The sequence below is a fragment of the Chenopodium quinoa genome, unplaced genomic scaffold, assembly GCF_001683475.1.
Source record: "Chenopodium quinoa cultivar QQ74 unplaced genomic scaffold, ASM168347v1, whole genome shotgun sequence".
Lineage (NCBI taxonomy): Eukaryota > Viridiplantae > Streptophyta > Magnoliopsida > Caryophyllales > Amaranthaceae > Chenopodium > Chenopodium quinoa.
This window is the reverse complement of record NW_018743616.1, coordinates 503391-526700: the sequence shown is the minus strand read 5'-3', so window position 1 is coordinate 526700 and position 23310 is coordinate 503391. Positions and strand designations below refer to the sequence as shown.

The 23310-nt window shown below is 34.2% G+C and overlaps 1 protein-coding gene and 2 long non-coding RNA genes across 3 annotated transcripts; 1 reads left to right on the top strand and 2 right to left on the bottom strand.

Moving 5' to 3' along the window:
* Positions 1-9277: 9277 nt before the first annotated feature.
* LOC110682938 lies at positions 9278-10809 on the top strand. Its single transcript, XR_002503510.1, has 3 exons — positions 9278-9404; positions 9569-9665; positions 10511-10809. It is a non-coding gene; the product is annotated as an uncharacterized LOC110682938 (long non-coding RNA).
* Positions 10810-11156: 347 nt separating this feature from the next.
* LOC110682937 lies at positions 11157-12753 on the bottom strand. Its single transcript, XR_002503509.1, has 2 exons — positions 12330-12753; positions 11157-11517 (listed from the first exon to the last, which is right to left on the bottom strand). It is a non-coding gene; the product is annotated as an uncharacterized LOC110682937 (long non-coding RNA).
* A 1849-nt stretch (positions 12754-14602) lies between these two features.
* LOC110682936 (germin-like protein subfamily 3 member 3) lies at positions 14603-15574 on the bottom strand. Its single transcript, XM_021859285.1, has one exon. The coding sequence runs from the start codon at positions 15472-15474 to the stop codon at positions 14848-14850; it is 627 nt and encodes a 208-aa protein (XP_021714977.1). The 5' UTR covers positions 15475-15574; the 3' UTR covers positions 14603-14847.
* Between the last annotated feature and the right edge of the window lie 7736 nt (positions 15575-23310).

The following is a 23310-nucleotide window of genomic DNA, read 5'->3' as shown; positions in this document are numbered from 1 at the left end:
GGCTTTTGCAAGGGATCCCATGTATTATTATTGGGATCAAAAACCTCGCCAAAGCAAGACAAATTTGCACTTCTGAAAACATAAAGCTTGCCGCAAAGGCCAACACAATTTAGAAAGTACTTATCCTCAAGGAAAAATGGACCTTTTTCCAACCCATCTAAGCGTTGGTTAAATCGAAAAAGACATGCCCTTATGAAATTCAACTATATCATTTTCTCCTTTACAATTGGAAAAATAATATACTTCCTCCGTTTCCTTTTAGTTGCAACACTTTCCTTTTTGGAAATTATTTATTACTTGCAACACTTTCCATTTTGACATTTCTTTCTCTCTATCTCACTCCTACCCACATGAGTCCCTCTTATTTTTCTCTCTATCTCTCTCATCTTCAAAAATTTCATACGAGACCGTGAAAATAAAAATGTTGCAAATAAAAAAAATAGAGGAAGTAAGAGTAATCTGGGTTAAGACTTCCACTTCGGGGCTCGCCAAGGGTGTAAATTACTGAGCCTACGGATAAAATTGTGCCGATTCCAGCATCCCCTAAGAGTGTAAAAGGAGTTTTTGACAATTCACCACTATCTACATCAAGTATGTGGATTTCACTATGGGAGGTGTTGGAATTATTGTTGGAGTTATTTTTTCTCATAGTAAATTCCAAGTCTAGTAATATTTTTGCTTCAAAAGATCAATAACCAAATTTTCAAATATCAATTAGTTGACTTTTCGCCATAATTATTTCTTTCTATTACCCAGTTCAAAGCCTAACCGTGCATAATTGAGGCTTACTACATAATGCTTGATTGCTTGTGATTACTCAATTAAAGGGATTTAATTGATACTCCTTGACTTGGGCATGTGTGATTGTCGTGAATGGCTTCCTTCTTAGGGTTACTATTCCACTATAAGTTAAAGTATCCTCCACTTCACAAGTACACACAAAAAGATATACTTCTCTTCTTAACTCTAAAAATGTTACACAAAACTATAGTCTCTTGTTTTGGGCATTGATTAAAGTGTTCTCAATCTAGCTCTTCGTAGTACATCGGAGAGTTAGAGTCGTGTATCCCTGGAGGTCAGTTGTTATGAGTCCGCGTGTACTGTGTGGGGCAAATTCGACTTTAGGGTAGTGATTTATTGTCACGCCAGGACATTTTTAAATAAGTCGTTTAGTTATTTTAATTGCTATTAGTCATAATTCCTACAATCTAAAGTCGAATTTATAATTTCTACTGTGGATAATTGTGATCTTTGTTTGTGGTACTGTAGACACCTGATTGTGTCTCCCCAAAAACCAAACTCAGTGATGAGTACCTTTCACGTCTTTGATTAACGAGCTCGGTGAAGAGTTGAAGAGTCTCATGAAGTTTCCTTAAGCCTTGACCATATTCTAACCTTACCTAAAATGTTTTGAACCTAAATCATTCATTTCGGGCCTTTAAACTCAAAATTCATTCATTTCGTGCCTTAACTAAAAAATCATTCATTTCGTATCCAACCCACAAAAAGTCCAAACCAGATTATTTTGGTCTATATTCCTGGTCCAATTATTATTTAGTTGGATGAGTTTGAAAAGAGCTTTCCAACGATATATTATAAGCCCAAATCCGACTTATAACAAATAAGTTATAGCCAAAATACTAAACCGAGCCCGAACCAAGTCTTACCTATGGCCTAATGATCATGTGGAGGGTCCAATTACCTTAATCCCATTCCTATGTCAATTAGGATTTATTACAAGCTTTTAGAATCCTCTAGAAGGTTGTTTTCAATCCTAAATCCGTTTATTATGAGCTTCTAGAATCCTCTAGGAGGTTCTAATTTATCCTGTTTTTGAAAGATAAAAATTTAAGAATTTGATATTGAATAAAACGATAATCCTAATCCGGTCAAAATAGAATACGTACAGATATTTGGTTAACCCAATCCGATTGGGAATCAAACTCCGTACGTATTCTTATCTATCTAAAACCATCGCAAAGCGACAAAACCATCGCACCATGATAGTCCCTTCGCGCCGCGATGAGACTTGATGTTAGTCCGATTTGAATTCTGACTCTTTTCTGATCCTTCGACCCTCTTTTTTTCTTATAAATAGAGGTCGTATCACCCCGTTTTCAATCACCAACAATCATCATCAATAATCACTCTCTAATATTCTCTCTCTCTTGATTCTTCACGTTCTTAGCCTTAGCCTAAACACATCTTTGATACTTTCCCCAATCAATCACAATACCTCCTTTGCGAGATTCGAATACTCCTTGCCCTTCTCGACGTTGCCTTCATCCTCGACGTGAAAGGTTGATTGTTCTGGGGGTTTGGTACAAATCTATATTTCAATTATTATCTGATTTATTTACTTTGTTGATTTAATCTTTCTTGAAGCTACTAACGTGTCTATTGTTTTAATAGCAAGAAGGGAGGAACATCAATGTAAGTAATTTAATCACTTAATCTTTGATTTTGGAGTAGAAATCATGTTTAGAATATTATTTTAATTCCTAGTATCATGTTAGGATGCTTTTATAATTTCTAGTATCATGTTTAGGATGTTGATTTTGATTGGTAGTATTGTGTTTAGGCTAAAGATTTGATTTTTATTAGTGACATGCTAGGATTTGTTAATCCATTTAGCATCATGCCTAGAATCTTACTAATGATGTTTTGATGATTTTGATTATGATGATGATTGTTGTGTCAATTTTATGTTGCTTGATTATTATTCATGATTTATTGTTATTGCTTGATTACGCCCCTTCTTGCAGGTTTAAAGGAAATTTGTACTTGAAATCACGCCTAATAAGATAATTAATAATTTGATTTAGGCTTAATATGAATTTAATTCAAGTGATCACCAATAATAGATTTGATTGTGCATTAATAATCAACCAACGTAGATTAAATATGCTTAGGATTAATTTGATTTATGTATGTTGATCGGATAGCACACATGAATATCATAAGAATTAAGTAGAGGCCGATTTAGGGTGGGTTCAATCTCTTTTAGGTTGGATTCGTACCATCATCCCCGAATATCCAGTCATGGTTCCGGACCACTATGGAGTTAGCGATCTCCGTGATCGTGAATGGGGTGTAACCTTTGCACCTGTGAACGGTTTACAAGTTCCTAAAACTTATTGGCGACTCTTCTATCTCTAGCTTCCTTCCCTTGGAGCGCCGCCATGCCTAAAAACATGAACACATTGGGTCTCAAAAGGTTAAGTATGAAAAATTTCCTAGATAACTCTTATTTGTCGATTTGTCTAAGCCATGGATTTTGGAATGTATGTTGTATTATTGGATATGTAACCATTGCTTTTACCGATGTGCAGAGAATGTATATAGTTCCAAATTATTTATTTTGGATTGATGAACTAATGAAGTGTGTGTCGCATGCTTTATAATCAAGTTAAACTTGCAATAACCTTTTCGTGTCTTTTCCTACGCATACATTATATTGAATAATGAGTATAGTATCAAAGCAAAAGTAAAATTGTTGATTCATGAGTTTGCAAGTGTATTATTTATCTAGGTTTAACTGTATTATTACGATTTTGTCTCTCTTATCAGTAGTACTATGGGGAAAACAATCATGTATATAGTTTTCTTCTTCCTTGCAAATAAAGTGTTGTGCGTAATGGAAATTAATCTGAACATTTTACATCTCGTTGAATAGGGATGCTTCATTAGGGAAACTTATCTCATTTTTAAATTTCTATTTGTTGCTAGGAAGTCAAGAAGTAGGGAAACGCGTGATAGAGTGACGTGTGATTTTTTTTATAATTGTCTAATTAAATTAAGATAGTCTATTTTGGATTCAAATAAATCAACTTTGCTCATGACAGGGAAGTTGCTCCTTAATTTCTTGTCATTAAATTTCTAACTTTACGTAATATATTCTTATTCTTCTTCTTATTATTATTATTATTATTATTATTATTATTATTATTATTATTATGTGCCTATTCATGCGTAATATATGCTTTGTTGTGTGTGGAGTTTGAGACTAATGAGTTAGACACAATTTAGTGACCGTGTTGAGGAGGGGGACTATCATAAGAGCTTGCTTATTATTTGTGGTTATATGCTGGCTGATTTGTCAAGTCGTGAACTGTTTACTTCTGCTTATTGTGGTATATGTTATTTATTGTTGACTATATAACTGATGATTATATTAGTGTTTGCAATGGATATATATGATGAATGTGTTCATTACTTAGTCATTTGTTTGTAAACCTTATAAGTATGCGACTTAGATGAATTTTTGAATTATATGTGTTAATTCATGATGACTTAGTTTATATGTTAAATTTGGAGAGTAGAATTATAAATGTGTTTTATTATACTCGTACTTGTTGAGAGTTAATTTGTTTAAGTCATGATTTCCTTCATGGTCTAGGTGAGACCGTTTCCTCTCCTTGTTTATATAGCAATAATAAGAGTGTTATTTTGTCCAAAATTTGAACAAATTAGGACAGTCAACAAAAGTTGAAGAACTTTACATGATGGAATAAAAGGAAGGAATAACCCTATTATTTGAAAGGTCTTTTAAATCGTGAGTGCTTTAACTTTTGTTGATGTAATATACGTGCGGGATAGAAGTTTTTTCAATTCACTATGTTGGCTAATGCTTCGTCTCAAGAGAATTTGTCTAAGCCTCTCTTGATTAATAAATTGGTTTTGTGATAACTTAAAATACTTGTGTAGGAGTGCCTATTAAGGTGATCGAGATGTTCCTTGGTGTGCTTGTAGTTAATTTTTTTAGACTAATTTTTCTAATATAAACCTTTATACTATTTAAAAGAGCTAATGTGGGATTTGGGTTGAGTATGCTAACTTGGTTTCAAAATATGTCATTGCTATTTAATGCATTGTGTTTGACATAATTTTAACTTGAGAATGACTTGAGTTGTGTTATTCTTCAAATTTATGAATTCTATGAGCCACATTGAGATTTTCTCTCATCATTACAATAGTATGATAATTTTAATCTGATTTATGTAATTATTCAATTTGGTTCATGACTTTTCTTCTGTGAAGTTGGTGAGCAGATCATCAACTTGAGAGAAGTAAAGTCGGAGTTCAAACTAGTTAAGTCTAATTGTTTTTCTTAAGTAGAAAGGTAAAAGGATTAGAAGAGGTCATGGGGCGTCTTCAAGAAGTGATGGATAAGTATCCTAAATTAAATTATGTGGAGAAACCATGTCCATCCTTTTGTTTATGCTAGTTTTTTTTTTTTTTTTTTTTTTTGAGAAAACTATATGAATCTAAGTCCTTATTGTGACCTATCATATTTGTGAAAGTTAGTTTTGTCTAAACATAATAAAGCTATTGGTTGTAATGTTGACTTTCATGAGTCAATTGAAAGTAAAGAGAAAGAAACTCGATATGATAGATTCACTAAAGTTTTGGTGATTGACAATCATTATTATTTCTCATCATTTACTAAGTTTGTGCGGTCATTTATCTTGTTTGCATTATTATCCTTTGTGGTTTTGATAATGGTTCAAATAAATGTTAAATTGCAAAATAATACAACAACTTAGTTATGTATTGATGAAAGTAAAGGAACTTTAATTTCTCCATGTTTGCATCCTTGTAAAGTATAATACAAGGTAAACAACTTTATAATATAAATTGAATTGAATACCAAAGTTATGTTATGAGAAGTCATTACATGATTATTCTCATGATCTGTTAGTTTGACTATGATTGTGTATCATCTGCTTCTAACTTAACGTTTCTTATGTAACGAGATATTATGTCATCGTGTTATAATCTTAAGCGCAGGTGGAGACTGTACAGAGGGCTCACCAATGATCATTGTATGATACCATGAAAATAGGATTAAACGTGCAGGTTTAAAATGTTTACATGGTAACCAATAATGATGAGTCCACTAAGAACTTTTGGCTTAAAGCGTTATACAATAATCTTATTGCAAAATCTATTAGTAGATATCCATTGTGGGGGGAGCCAACTCCATTTGTTACATTTGTTGGTGAGTTATAAGTTACAATTGAGGTAACTTACAATGGAATAAAAATGTAAACATGTTTAAGGCATGAATACTAATCATAAAATAAAATGTGATCACGTGATGTAGTCATAAAATATATACAGTGTTGAGGCATGTAAGAGGAATATTAGAGATTCCCTAAACAAAGGCCTTTGGTGCTGGAGTGAGCCAGCACAGGGAATGGGTTTAAAGCCTAGCCTTATTGAGGAGTGAATTGTGATTGCTACCCATATTAAAAATGTCTAAATTCAATGGATCAAACGAAGTCACAAAAGAACTCAAGTATAGTACCACGACCATTCCTATTAATAAAGAGATGTGGTACATTTTACTGTTATGTGTACAAGGTTGAGTTAAAAGAACTCTTAATAAGTTCATACCCTTAATGAAGGTGGTTTGTGACAGTACAAACTTGATGAACTTACCTATGTGAATGTGGGGGCTACGCCCAACCACCTATGAGGTTCCAAAGGCTAGGGCCTCTAGAGCATTCTTGAAAAATCCAGGCAAATGTGGGGCATTTTTTTAATTTCGCGAGAACACCTTTAATTTGTTTTGAGAAAGGTTTAGTACGCAAATGTGTTTATACTAATAATCTCATGAAAGGTTCAAGGCCAATTCCACCCAACATGACTATGACTGTAGAACGAAATTGTAAGTACCGGATATTAATTCAAGTCCACAAGACATTGATACTTGCAAAACCGAGTATCCTTTGCCCAAATTCTTATTTTTGCTCTTTTGAATCATGTAGGGGTATGTTGGAATTATTGTTAGAGTTATTTCTTCCCATAGTAAAATTTCAAGTCTAGTTACATTTTTGCTTCAAAAGATCAATAACCAAATTTGCAATTAGTTGACTTTTTGCCATAATTATTTCTTTCTGTTACCCAGTTCAAAGTAGGGGTGAGCACGGATCGGATATCCGATCCGAAATGAAATCCACTTTCGGATCGGATATTCGTATCCGGAAATTAGGATATCTAATATCTGATATCCAATCCGAAAGTTTCGGATATCGGATATCCGGATATCTGAAAATTTCGGATCGGATAGCTCGGATATCCAATATCCGACTCATTTAATAATATTATATTATATTAATTATAATTAAATGGTATTTTTATTTAAAAGGTGAATTAAATTAATTCTACATGAATTCTATAAAAAAAAAATTCACTGCAAGTGTTCTAAACCAAAAAAAATAAATTTCTTTACAACTACTTGAAGCCTTCAACAGATCGTAACCTTCAAAGTCTGAACAACCAGAAAAATGAGAAAAATTAAACAAATAAAAAATTTAAAAAATACAACAAATAGTTTTCACAAATTACAAAACAATAAATTATTGGAAAGAGCCTGAGAAACAGCAAGCCAAAGAAGTCCATAACTCAGAAAACAACCCAAAGCACCAAAAGAAAGAACAACCCAAGATGGAAACTTGTTACAAGCAATTTCTAGCATTTTTTTTCCCACTAGTTTTCTTTTCTGGGTTTGTTAAATTTTGACAAAGATCGGATTTTTTTTTTGTTACTATTTGAGCATATCCTAAAATGAGGATGAAGATACTTGATTTCAATATATAGTCACAATTATTTGTTTGAAGAAGGAAGCAATTTCTAGCATTTTTTTTTCCCACTAGTTTTCTTTTCTGGGTTTGTTAAATTTTGACAAAGATCGGATTTTTTTTTGTTACTATTTGAGCATATCCTAAAATGAGGATGAAGATACTTGATTTCAATATATAGTCACAATTATTTGTTTGAAGAAGGTGAAAGAGAAGATAGAGTGGAGATTTGAGAGGAGTCCTTGCTGAGATGAGTGAGATCTAAGAGGATGATGAAAGAGAAGAGAGAAAGTGGCGCTGTGGCGGTGAGGATGAAAATTACAGAAAGAGATTTGAGAGGAAAGAGAGAAGGGCGGTGAAGGGTTTTGATTTAGGGTTTGTTGGTTTGGGCATTTGGGCCATTGGAGGTATTTGGGCCTTCGGGGTATTTAAGGTTTGCTGATTTGGGTATTTTTTTCGGATATCCGATATCCGATATTCGACTTTTTTTCGGATATCGGATATCCGAAATCAAAAATTTGGATATCTGATATCCGAAATTTTTGGATCGGATATCCATAATTTTCGAATCGGATCATCGGATTTTCGGATTTTCAGATAGTTTTGCTCAACCCTAGTTCAAAGCCTAACTGTGCATAATTGAGGCTAAGTGCATAATGCTTTATTGCTTATTACTCAATTAAAGGGATTTAATTGATATCCTTGACTTGGGCATGCATGATTGCCGTGAATGGCTTCCTTCTTTGGGTTACTACTCCACTATAAATTGAAGTATCCTCCACTTCACAAGTACACACAAAAAGATATACTTCTCTTCTTGACTCAAAAAATGTTACACAAAACTATAGTCTCTTGTTTTGGGCATTGATTAAAGTGTTCTCGATCTAACTCTTCGTAGTACAACGGAGAGTTAGAGTCATACATCCCTGAAGGTCGGTTGCTATGAGTCCGCGTGTAATGTGCGGGGTAAATTCGACTTTAGAGCAGTGATCTATTGTCACGCCACGACATTTTCAGATAAATCGTTTAGTTATTTTAATTGCTATTAATCATACTTCCTACAGGAGGAACAACAAATTAAGACTGACTTGTTTTTCTTTGCACTGTGCAACACTCGTAATAAAACCTTCCTCTTTAACGAACACTTTTTTACACACCCATCATTCATTATTTATTTGACTAATTTGTAAGAGACAGAAGGTGGAGGAGTAAGAAACAGCAATTGTATTTTGAAAACTGAGCTTAGGGTTTTTATAAAGAACGATTTCCTAATTTTTTTTTTTAATAATACTTTAGGAAAAGGCTCTGGTAAGAACACCTACTTTAGATAAAAACACTCTTATGTATAAGAACAAATCAGAGTGGTTGATTTATTATGATCCAACCGCCTATAAATATTAGTGGTGATTAAAAAAAATTCGTGTCGGATCGGGCCTTAACATCATAACTCATGCATAAGTGGCGGGCTTTTTGGGCCTAAGTACATCATGCATATGGTATTAACTTAATTGGTATACACTAGACCCTAGTGTAGGTAGGGATACCTACACCCCCCTCTAAACGATGCGTTTATCATGTTACCCACATCCCATAACCCACTAACCTACTGTAACTACCCACCATTCTCTCTAAAACCTTCTTCTTCATTTCTCTAGACTTTCTCTCTCATCAAAACCAGAAAATATGAACCAAAATTGCTTCAAAATACTACAAAATTGCTTCAAAATACTACGAAATTGCTTCAAAATATTGCTAAATTCCTTCAAATGTCTACATTTGCGAAGAAATTCAACAATCGCAACAACATTCACAGAAAGAGTAAGTAATTTTACTAAATTTTTTTGTATGAACCTATTTTTTCTACTACGTATTTCATTTTGAAATTACATGTTCAGAAACATAATCTAACTTGATTAGAACTATTTTATGCAAAAATCATTAAAATCTACTATGTTTTGTGTTTTTATTTTTATTTTTTACAGAACCGAAAAATATATTTCGAATTAGAGAGATAAAGAGAATGATGATTCAGAGAAGAATCATGTTCGTTGAACATAACAAGGCATAGTCTGAAGAAACGTAAGTATTATTTCAAAAACCTATTTAAACAAGAGTAGAAATTTTTTTTAAAAAAAAAAACAACGAACAAAAGTCTCAAGTTGTAGATCTAGAACTTTTAAAAGATATTAAAAAGTCTTATGGTATAGATGTTAACATTTCTACGATTCCGAGTTAATATATGAACATATATAGAATTATAAATGTTCATTTGTATATTTGAATTTATTTGAGTTTATATTTGACTTTATATGCCTAAATAAATAATGTTCATTTTTATGATATGTTATGCACATTTATGAAATGCATAAATAATCATTCATTTGAGTTGAGAAACTGACTTATTTATTCTATCAAATCTTTTGATCATTTATGAAATTCATAATGTTCATTTACATATAAAGTAATGTTCATTTTAAAATATATGTTAATATTGGTTCATTTCAGTTTACATATATATTTATATGCCTAAATAACGAATGTTCATTTCTTTTATACATTATCCTCATGTATAATATTGATAATGTTCATTTGTATGCATTAAAACTAATATCTTACAACCAATCTAGCTATATTGTAGTGATGTCCAAAGTTACACATTTGATATAAATTTGCACATGGAATTGAAGAATACGTAGTTGTTTTGGAGAAGATAAAATGGCTTAACAACGCTGATTATACAAACTGCGGAGTATAAATTATGAAGCATATAGAAACATTCACTACTAAACTTAATGAGAGTTAGATTTGTGATTTGAAACCAAATAGTGTAAAAGTGATAAATGTTTAATAATGTAAGATATATTGTTCATTTATAAAGTAGTGTATATAATAATTAACATTTGTTAATTCATTTTGTTCAACAGGTGAACCAAATTAGGAAGCAAGGATGCGGAACTGATGCTATTTGAAGAAAAACACTAAATATAGGTTAAATCGAAGATAAGCAAGGAAGTTTGCAAATGAATAGTACATGTTATATGTTCATTTATGAAAGTGTATATGTTCATTAATGAATGTGTATATGATCATATCTTAAACTTCCTCCATTTCTTTTTACTTGCAACACAGCCTTGTGGCACGTGTTTTGAGGTCGGGTTTATATAATGTAAACGGATAAATTATTCATTATAATTTTTACAAATGATACTTAACCCTATTCTAATCTCCGTGTAAAAATTATATTGATAAAATAGCTCGTTTACCCTCACTAATCATCTCCTAAAATTGCGTGCCTAAAAGGTGTGTTGCAAGTAAAAGAAAACGGAGGAAGTATATAGTTTTATAGATGATTTTTTTTGGAGGAAAATAGACTTATAGATATTATTTGTTAAAAAAATTATTGTAATTGATATTTCATTTTAATCTTTATTTGTATGAAAAAATATATATAATTTTTAGGTTTTATGAATTGGTTGTTGGTTCTTTACTTTTGTTCATTTTCAAATTGATAAATAATCATTTACATATGTTGAATTTTAAAAAAAACAATATACTAAAAAAGGTACTATATAGAAACAAATTCTTATGTCTTTAACACTTGAAGAACTTTGAACAAGAGCACCTTGATCATTTATTGGAACCGTGGGAGGAATAACTTAAACATTTGTCGATTGAACATTTCTGGAATGGGGTTTAAACATTTCTAGATTGAAGGTTGAACAATCCTGAGTTGAAGTTGGAACAATGCCAAGAACTACGGGTGGAACAAAATATCTAGTTTGAGATTTTGTAGACGCATTAGTACTCTTGGATTAACTTGAGCATCATTTTTAACACCAGCACCACCTTTATTTATAGGAACATTACATTGAGCTTGAGCAGCAGAAACACCAGCAACACTTTTATTTATAGGAATATTTAAATCCTTCGACTGCAAAACAAATTAAATGATCATATTAAAATATATAAATGTTCAATTACAAACACTTAAATAAACAGATAAGAAAAACAAAACTTTAGCAAGATATGAAATATCAGCTTTTTTTCCCACTGCACAAAGTTTTAATATACAATTATAAATGAACATAACAAGTTTCAAAAAATGATCATATTAAATCCTTTAAACACTAAATCCTTCGCCTTCAAATAAAAGTTAAATGATCATATTAAAATATATAAATGTTCAATTTCAAACACTTAAATAAACAGATAAGATCAAAACCTTAGCAAGATATGAAATATCAGTTTTTTTTCTCATTGCACAAAGTTTTAATGTACAATTATAAATGAACATAACATGTTTCAAAAATGAACAATAATTAACAAATACAATGTTCAATAGCAAAATTGCACATGATCAATATGGAAAATTTTGACACATAATATTATCAAGAAAAAATGGTAAAAACAAATAATCATATATGACATAAAAAAATTAAGAAGTACAAATGATAACACATAATTGATTAATTTTAAATATAAAAATGATCCAAAAAAAAAAAAAGCATAAAAACAAAATCACGCAATTTTCAAACATAGAGCAATGAAATAAATTGAAGCAGCGAAATATTCATAACAAAGTATGAACAATCCAAAAACGCTCATCATAATCATAATCAAATTTTGAAAATTGAAGCAACGAAAAGAATAATAATACATAAATTAAGTTGAAATAAACAGAGCATTATAACACAACAATGTATTGATGATAAAAATTACAAAATTATGATTGTAATTACTCACATTGTTGATGAACAAACGAATCAATCAATCGAACTCTAGAAGACGGAAACACACTTTCGTAATCACGATCGAAATTAGCAGAGGAAGAATCAGCCATTGATGATCAACAACAATTATCAAAATCGTAGGAAAAATAAACGGCAAAATTAGTATAAAATCAAATGAAGAAGATGAATTAACTAGAGAGAATGTAGGTAGAAAAATGGAAATTGATCAATTGAGGAGAGAGAAAATATTGGGTTTAAAATCATTTATATACATAGCTTGAATAATAAGAAACAAGGAATTAAAAAAATAAATAAAAAAAAGGAAAGAATTGAAGCATGAATTAGCTCGTGAGTACTCCCCGCAAGCTACAAAACGGCGTAGCATCAGGGGGTGTAGGTAGACCATCCTACACTAGGATGTAGGGTATAATTTTCAGTATTAACTTATGCAAAACGAGACACTTACATTTTTTTTTTGTCAATTCGAAGCCCAATTTGGAGTCTTAAGGGCTAAATTGACTCCTAAAACCTTACCCGAACAATTTTTACATCAAAAAAATTGAAACGCAAATCGATACATTTATGACACGGATAATGAGGCACTTACGTTGTTTTTTTGCCAATTTCGAGATCAATTTGGCCCCTTAAAAACTTAAATGACCCACAAAACTTTAACTGAACATTTTTTGACACGCAAAACTAGAAAAAAATATTTTAGTTAGCTGACCACTAACAAAACCCTAATAGAAATTGTTAAGTGGTACCAAAAAATATAATTTTAGAATTTGATAGGTAATAAAATAAATTTAAATTTTAAAAAGGTACCAAAAATCAAAATAGGGTGTTTTAGTGGTACCAAAAGTCAAATTTCCTAAATTAAATTATTATCTTCAAATACCACATTCAAGCTTCTAGGGCTCCGGAAATCTTGCCTGCATTTCGTATTTTATTACTGTATTAAATTACTTGTTTATAAGACCAAGTCAAGTTGAAGAGACTACCAAATTGAATGATGACTTGTTTTGGGTTATAGAGAGTAAATATGGTCCATATCTACATATGGTGTAGTAATCTGCACCAATATGTAGGATTTTTTATTTTAAAATCTCCGTAGTTAACCAATTAAACTAGTTAACGATAAAAAATTTAGGATATGAGCCTGTGGGGATTCTTTCAATTTTCTCTCAAAACAAGAGAGGTATGTATGTAGGTCCAACCAAATTAAAGGTGTTGATGCATGTGGTCTGTTAAATGACAATTGCTTGCAATATCTCCTTGTAGTTCTCTTTATAATTTACAAAACGGTTAAAAAAAATCTGCATATACTTTCGTAACAGTTAAAACTTCCCAAGCATAATCAAACTTCCCAAGTCAATGCCGAGAAATACAATCAAAGGTCGGAATTTGAGGAGTGGTGGGGCTTTAAAAAAAATTAAAATATGTGTGTTTTGACAAATAAAATTTTATAAGATGGTTTTTAACAAAATCTGACTTTTATAAGATGGTTTTTAACAAATTTTCCTAAAAGAATATTGTAAAAAACTACCTAATAAAAGGTTAAATATTGTACGAAACTACCTATTAAAGGTAAAATTAATATTGTAAAATACTATCTCTGCCAGATTTCCACCATTGACAAACCTCAAAACACCCCCTAAACCACCGTTTTATCCCCAAAAACAACACAACTTGCTTGAAATTACCTCCGCCACCACGCCGAAACCACCCTCCAACCCCAAAATCACCACCTCTAACCCTAAAAAGCACCATCCCAAAGAACGAAACTACCCTCATCACCAACTTGAAATATCCTTCAACCACCCCTAAAATAACCATACCACATTGAAAACCAACCCCCGCGGTGATTTTGGGGATGTTTTGAGATGGGTCAATGCCACAATTCATGTCAACGGTGGAAAATCGGCCTAAAGATAGTATATTACAATATTTTACCTTTTATTATTTAGTAGTTTTTTACAACATTTTTTTTATTAGCCAATTGCTCGCAAAATTTTGATTTTATTATATAGTTTCTGACAAAACTAATTAATATTAATAAAAGTTATGTAAGTATTTTGTTTTGGTACAAGTCTATTTTGGAAAGTGTTAAGTAATCATGTGATCATGATTGCCCTAAGTTTCTTTATTTCTCTAGTATATTTTGTATTATGGCTTTTCTTAGGAAACATATATATGGGGGTGTTACATCCCAGGCCACATGATGACATCGACTATACTTTTAAATTATGTATAAATCACAAAATACGGTTAAAAGATAATTTGTGAATATATAATGTCAATATAAAAAAATATCATCTAAAAATGTACATATGGAGGAAATATTGTCCTAAGATCGAAGTGATGACCATCAAAGAAAAGGGAGGATATTACATCTGTATATATTACAGAATTATTTATTAGTACAAAAAAGCTGAAGGAATACAATAGACATAATTTAATTATACTCTTTTATTACAATATTTCATTTATATTTTGGGAAATTAATATAATAATTTAGGAAAGGAGTATTGTTAAGCTGTGCCGAATATTCGCTTCATCTGCATAACTTCCTTACGACTCAAGAGTGTGATTTTCTGGGCAATGTCAGCAGGTAAATTCCCAGCAAATAAAGAGGTGGGAGTGAGTTGTAATGCAGGGTTTGCACCATTCAAACTAACATAGGCAGTAGCCGGAGTTTTACCAACGTTGATTTGGAAGTGAAGCATGGCTTGTGGAAATACCATCACATCACCAACCTCTAATCTTTTATAGTATGCGGTGTTGTTTGTATCAATAAATCCTGCAATGATTGAACCTTTAACCAAAATAAGAACTTCGGACGTACGATGAGAGTGTACAGGAACTACTCCTCCTATGGAAAAATCTAACCTAGCCATAGATATGCCTAAACCATTAAAGGCTGGGAACACATCTGAAAATGCTAATGTTACATTGTTCCCAAAAACATTGTTAGGAGTTTTTTCACCGCGAAAACCAGTGTAAACAAAATCATCAGTTGTGACTTTAGCAGGATCTTTACAAGCATATCCTTGAGGTCCTCTAGGAAGACTAGGATCCCCGACACAGAAGTCGAGCTCTATGGCATGGGACAAAGTGGCTAAGAAACAAAAGACAAAGAAAAATGAAAGATTGCTCATTATGCAAGCTTGTTTAAGCTAGAAATGTGGTGTTGGGTCGTTAAAACTAGTATAAGTGGCTAAGAAGCCTGTTTTAGCTAAATTTTATATTGCGGATTGGTTTCTTGCATTTTCTTAGCGGCAATTGGTACCCTTTATATAGAGGAAACATTTTTGGTCTGTATGGCTTGACTTGTGCAATTGTTCAGAAAGGGTGTGATATTGTTTATTTTGTATATATGAGAGTCAAAGGAATAGTTTGAGAGTTTATTTGAGTCTAATTAATCCAATAATTTGATCGCCGTCGTTGTTTATTGACTTGAATAATATTATCTTAAATTAATTTCTCTCAAAATAAATTCGTTGTATCTAAAATGGTATGGGTTGAATATGGAACAATTTAAGATACACATTTTAAGAATATGATTATATTTTTTTCCTGTGTCTAGATCCATCATATTCCACACTGCATTTCGTGTTATTTACTAATAAGTTGCATGATAGACTTGTTTTTCGTGTATAGAGAGTCACAAACGGTGAATATGAGATATGACACAAAATGTTGTATTGAATATATGAGTATTTCCTCTAAATATGTATCGACTAAATTAGATTACTATTATAATTTCAAGATAACTTGTTACATTATTTTTAAAACAGCTAATTAGTTAAATTATTTTGAGCCTCTAATAAGCAATGTCAGTAAGGGGATCAAATAGGAGGTGGGGATGGAATTAGGTTTGGCAGGCGGTGGACGGATGGGTTAAATATCATATCCTTCACGGGTGATGAGGCGGGATGGATGTTAGGCCGCCATACCCGCCCCACACTCGCTCCACCACGTTTGTATTTATTTTTTAAATTATGTACTTATAACTTACTTTTGAGATTGTAGTATATGAAGACTAGCTAATGGTGAGAGATATAATATATATTATTGGACTTTTTATATAAGTTTTACGCATCTCAATATTTGAAAAAAGAAATTTTAGAATTTGTTATATATACCTGTGTGTACCATACATCCATAAATATTTTGTCCTCATTTTGATGATTGTTTTTCATTTAATCATCTAATGAAGAGAAAAATAATAACATTGGGTTAGTTGAGTGTACAGTGCACCCGAGAGTATATAACAATCTCTCAAGAAAATTAGGTACTTAAAAGTTTTTAGACATTTTAGGTTAGTTTTTGAAAATTCTACATAAGTTATTAGATCAATATATATCAGTTTTTGAATTTTATATTTTGCGTGAGTCGTCTCACAATAAAATAAACTCACCTACTAATTTGTATTATGACTTTCCTAAAAATTAAATAACACACAATTGTTTTTTTTTCTCTAAATTATCTTGATTATTGTTAATAATAGGAAAAGGCCAGGATAAAGTTTTATATTAATATTTTAGAAGTAATATGCTTCATATTTTACAAAAACATTGATAAAAAAATATATTTTTAGTACACCTATTTTTAACACTCCCTTCATTTAATTTGACATGTCAAATCAAGATTTTGGTTCTTTACAAATTGGATAAATCTCGTGCATAATGCACGACTCACTTTGGTTTCAACTTTCACTTCGATAAAAACCATAGTTTTAAATTTGACCCGGATATATATCCAAAGCATTTAGAAAACGAAATGGAACTCCTTCAGCACTAGTTACTATCGAAGTAGCAACACCACCCTTTCGATCAATCTTAACTAATCCAACACTAGATTCAGACACGTACAGTTCACACGTTGTTGTGTTAAACTTCAACCCCAACGGTCTACCGCAATATTGTTCAGTAGGGAAGTCATTTAATCATAATATTATCCTACAATTTATGATAAATTTTGTACAAAATAAAAACGTACTTTATAAATTTGTAAGTTTCTTATGTGTAGATTAATCCACATGTTTCAAATATAGCACATTAATCAATTTGTTCAATGTGCTATTAATCCTCAATATTAATTTCAATCCATTTTCGCAAAAACAATTTTACATGTTGATTAAGATGCATACGTATATAATTAATTTGAGTATAAAACTAAAACTTAAAACGTAAGAGTATGGATCATGAATAGGATTTAACAATATAATGGAGTAGCTAAAAACTATGAATTGACATGAAATGAAAACCCTAAAACATCCCAAATAATTGTCCATCTGTTGGAAGTGATTCCCTTTAATGGTAGGGTGTCCGAAGAAGACAACGGAACAAAAAGCTCAAGTACAGTCTTTTTCCCACGCAATTTAGGGCCACTTATCAGGTGGTTTTATAGCTTTTATTTGTCTGTATTGATATGCCAATATGTGCTAAAATGGTTTGTTCCAACACAGATATTTAGTTAGTTGGCAATATTTATGACAAATGGGTGAGTAGCAACCCATGATACCTTATATCAATGGTAAGTATACTAATTGGTATAAAAAATGAATTAAAAAAACGATTATTAGTATATGTGTCACGTGTGATCTTACCCTAAAACAGTAGTAACATATATCATATTATTTGGGACAGTTATAAATGTACTGTTAACACAGACAATTTTTTTTTTTTTACTATTTAGAAATAAAATAAGAATTAGACATTGCATCTAACCATTTCAAATATTCATTAGCTATGTTTTCTTCTCCACTTAAATAAATTGGATTTTGTTTTTATTTAGTACTATTACACCTGTAACACCCCAGGTCAAATACTCAAATCCTCGCGGGTTAGATTCAGAGAGCACGATATCTACAAGTGGGTAAATGTGTTACTCATGTTCAATATCATGGTAATGAAACTCCATCCACATACAAGTGAATATAAAATTAATTGAATAAGTAATTGTATACACATAAAAAATTATAGTTCTCAAAATGATACTTAGTTTTTTTGAGAGAAATGGTACTTAGTTTATACATTTTTTTTATGTTACGTTGACTAAGACTTTTTATAAATGTTTATTGTAGGAAATTATTCTTCCATAACTTTAGATTTGTTTTAATATAATTGAGTTCCTTATTGTTGATAATTTATAAGTTAGACATGGACATGTTTTCTTTTATTTACTAACATAAAATATGTTTCAGTCTAAAAACAATGGACCTTCAACAGGTCCTTCGGATGAGTGGAGATGAAGCTCAATTCGAGTGATGACCGAATTGAGGGTTTCCTGCACAGCTGAACAAACGTAAACTGGTCTCGGGGGTTGTGCCGAGGAAGGCCCCTCCGATGCCGAATTCAATACGAGTGTAAGACCAAGAGAGAATAGCTATGCAAGAGTATTTGTTGCTTGAGGCAATTTGTGTGCATGAATGTAATTATGCAAGAATGTGAGCTTTTATACCTTGTTCCAATTGAGTGGAATGGGCTTGAGGAGCCAAATGGGATGCCATTTGACTGGGCCTTGCTTTACCTGACTTGGCTTGAAAGTTTGAGGGTTGAACCTTGCCTATTGGGCTTTGTTTATTTTCATTTGTGGACTGGGCCCAAATATAAGTTATTTGGACCCCAAACAACTTGCCCCCTAGACTCGATTCGTGAGGATAACGGGCCGGGTTTCAGCTGCTGAGAGATTTGGAGGGAAGTAAATGAAAATAATTTAAATTTTTGTTTTGAGGAATTTGTACGGTTTAGTAACCGTTAATAATGATTAATTAACCTTAATGACGGTTAATTAACGATAGTGGGGAAGTGGAAAGAATTTAGTGGATAATTAATTTTGGCGGTTTGCAATTGGCCTGGGAAGAATTTGAAGAGTTGTGCATTGAAATTAAGTGAGTGAGGGTTTTTTACCGGATATTTAACTTGTTTTTGCACAACTATTTCCGGCATTCACAAATCAACCCACATTCGTATTTTGCTCTCACTTCCCAGCAAGCTCGCGCAAACACAACTTTTCTTTTTCACGAATTTAAAATCTGCATTTTCCGAAGCTTTTCCGCACAATTCGTTGCTCCGAACTACTAGATCGGCGAATTCCGAGTCTGATAGAGGTAATTTTCTCCGAATTTCATTCGGATTTTCCCTTTTTAAACTTTTCCCCCTTTTATCGTCCTTTTCACGTCGCCGCCGACTTCGCAATGGCCGGCAATCCCGGAAAGAGACCAATAGAATCTGAGGCGAGTGCCTCGGTAGAAAAGCGTCGCAGTTTTTTTGAGGTGTAATCGTCCTTTGGCGATGATGTCGTTTTTGAGCGGGCGTAACCCCAATGCCAGAATTGAGGTCGCCGCTTCCTCGAGTGGTGAAGGATTTAGGGTTGTTCCTTTAAATAGTGCCCCTCCAGTTGAGACAGCCGAAGCCAGTACTTCGGGCCGAAGGGTCATCTCGAGACCCAGACCTTTGACTCCTGAAGAGCAGGAGTGGACTAATGAGTCTGAGAACTCAGGCTTGTTGATGACTGAGCCATCCTCTTGGTGGCTGGAAAATGATGCTCGGTATCAATTTGCCGAGCAACTGGAAGTTTATTACGGCATTATGGAAGCCGATGGTTATTGGTGCCGAATGCCCATAGAGTTAGATAGGATCTACCGAGCCCCTCCTGGTTATATCGGGGTTTATGTTCGGCAGCTGCAGAATGGGCTGCGATTTCCCATTTATCCGTTTGTCATCAAAGTGTTGAACGGGTACAACATCTCTCTAGCTCAGCTGACCCCTGTTAGCATCAAGAGGGTCATGACTTATCTGTGGGTATGCCTTTTATATGGGCTGGAGCCAAGCGTCCATTGCTTTCGGTGCACGCATAAACTAGCATTGAACACCCAATCAAGCAAATGGCACGACAACGGTTGGTGGCAGATAGAAGATGAGAAGGGTTATCTGACCACCTATCTGAATGATACATCAGACAAACATTGGCGGGGCCAATGGATCTGGGTGCGAGCCCCTTCAGATGAGGATCACCCTAATTATTTCAGGGGGCCTCGCTATACAAGAATACCTGATCCTTCGATGTCTAGCATCGGCTCTAACGATTTTACCGAAGCGGATCGTCAGCAGATGGCGCTCTTTGGTCGAACTGTCAATCCTGGCGCTACTGGCTGAATGACCACGGTGCCAACTGTTTGGCTGCCATGTTGTCATTATATCTTCCAGGAGAAGATGTTAGCAGTTGTCGGCCTCAGCCGATGATACCAAGGTGGTAAGTGATTCGGCTGGGGCCGAAACTTTTAGTTTGTGTTTTTAAGTTTCTGCAGTCCGAAATTTTTCATCCGAACTAATGTTTTGCTTTGATGCTTTTTCAGAGATCTGTGAAGAGAATTCGGGTATCGATTACGACGTTCTCGGGATCAGCGAGACGAGGGAGCAAATCACCAACACTCCCGTAATCACCGCGGTCAAGGATCGACCCCTCGCGCTGCAGCCGAGAAAGCTAGAAGTGGTCATCGCTTTTGAATATCTGGCGCAGAAGCCCTGGCATAAGAAGCTTGACCCCTTCTTTCTTCATTCAGCTGAAGAAGAAGTTGTTGCTGCTGCTGTCGCTGCTACGCCGAGAGGCGGCATCGCACATCCACCCCCTCCATCCGAACCACAGAAAGAGCAGGATTCGGACGAGGAAGACACTGAAGAACTATTCGGGCCTTCGGTAAGTCCGTGATTCTTCTGCATTTTTTCCATACCTTAATTCGCATGAAATTTTTTCTAAGTATGCATGTTGCCCATAGCTTTCTTAACTTGTAAGAATTTTTCTAACTACAAGTCTTCGGATGCATGTTGTTTTCTACTTTGCTCAGCTTGTTAGGAATTGAACAATTTGTAGATTTTTAACAATTCTCTGCTAAATATAAGGCTTCGGTTGAAAGATTTGCGTTTTTTTTTTCTTTGCTTACACGTCCTCCTGCCCCCTCTTTCCTCTCTTCTACAGTCCGAAGGGGAAGAAGTAGAGAAAGAAGAAGCTGCCCCCCTTCCTGAAACCACTGCCGAAGATATGGCTGGTGGGAGAAGAATCCTTGTCCGTCCAGGACAATTTAAGGCACCAGAGCCACCTGCCAAAAAAACCTCGGCACGAAGAGGTTCGAGAAGAAAAAGAAACGAGGGAAGTCACCTCTCCATCTCAGGAGGTATTTATAGAAGTTGTTGAGCTGAAGACCTCTCCTTCGCCTCCTCCTCATAACTCTGGGATGTTCTCAGAGAATATTCAGCAAGAAGTGGATGCGTTGAATATCCGTGCAGGGGACGTTGCTACTGTTGAGGTTGATCCGCAGATGGCTGAGGCCGAAGAGCCTAAAAATGAAGAAGTGCCCTCCATCTCTGCTGCCGATTCATTCAAGACTTTTCAGTCCTCTAATATGGGCTTCGGTTCAGTGCCCTTGGTCCCCATTCCAGAGCATGCCCGGGCCTTGTTCGAGTCCAAGCGTGACACAACCAGCGCTCATTTCGGCCATCTGGCCAATTTATCTGCGCTGGACAAGGCTAAGGCTTGGATTGCGGGCGCTGCTGCCGGGGCTGCCGAGCCTCTTGGTAAAGTGTCGAATCCCTTCTTAGAGAACTAGCGGCTGCTGATGCAGATGAGTTCCCACATAAAATTTTCTCTAGATTTCTCTTTCTTCGTATATATCATTCTATATATGTATATTTTTCGAGAAAATTTTTCAAAGTATTGGGCTTCGGCTGATCTCCGTTTTTGCTGACTGGATATTTTACAGGTTGTTCATAATCATTTCTTGGCTGTTGAAATGAATGATGAGCTGCAGTCCAAAGCAGACAGGGCCGAGGAAGCTGAAAATATGGCTTGACTAACCGAGCTAAAGCAACTTAAGGCTGAAGATGAGACCTCAGCTACAAAGATGGAGATGCAAAGGATGGACGAGAATTTTCGCTCCTTCTGCTGAGGCCTGGAACAAACTGTCTTTCCTTGGATTGAAGAGGGTCAGTCTTTGATGAAAGGATGCGGAGCCGATACCATTATTGAGTTCAAGGCTTGTATCGAGAATAAGATGAAGGAAGAGGCTGAATCCCGGCAACAGTTAATTTCAGATTAGGAAAACCAGATTGCTCTTATCCGCACAGAAGCTAAGGATAAGCAATCTGAGCTCGAAGCTGAGGTCCAAAGGCTGAAGGATGCGCTGAAAGCTGAGAAGAAGGCATCCTCCAAGGCCTCATCTGATCTCGCTGCTGCTGAGAAATTGCTGAACACCAAGATCTATACCGAAGCAGAATATACTGAAGGATATGAAAATGGTTGGAAGGTTGCTCGGCGACTGGCCTTTCATCTTGAGCCTACAATTAACTAGGATCAGGCTAAGGCCTGGTCCATGGATCCAGAAGATGCTCATATGTATGAGGCCAGTCTAGCTGAGGTTGCATTCCTGGCTCACCAAGCTGAGAATGAGGAAAGAGAGAAAGAAGCTGCGAAAGAGCTGAATGCCATCCATCCTGCTTCCTCTTCACCCGATGCTAATGCTTTGGCTGCCCCGAATAACGTTCCCGAGAATGCTGAAGCATAGGAATTCGGGCAGTCATCTATTGAGTCATGCGGATCAACGTGCACTTAATTTGTAAATGTCGCATCAGCTTTTGCCTGTTCTCTTTTGTTTCAGCCTGCCTATGTACAAACTTTATAATTTGTTTTTGTGTACTTTCGGCAGTTGTGTTTCCGCTTTGTGGGCGGCTGCCGACTTTGAATTTCTGTAACCCTATACTTGAATATTTTCTCAGCGTTTCTGCTGATATCCCTTCTCATCCCTGATTAATTGATTATCTTTGTTTTTTAATTGCTTCAAAATTTTGCTAAGTACAAAGCTTCGGCTCACAAATCATCTAGCTGATAATGTTTATCCATTGCATGTTTATTCTGCCTTGCTCGTTTTACTCAGATGTTTTACGAAAATTTTTCCAAGTGTTGAGCTTCGGCTTAGAGCTAGACTGGGTGACTAC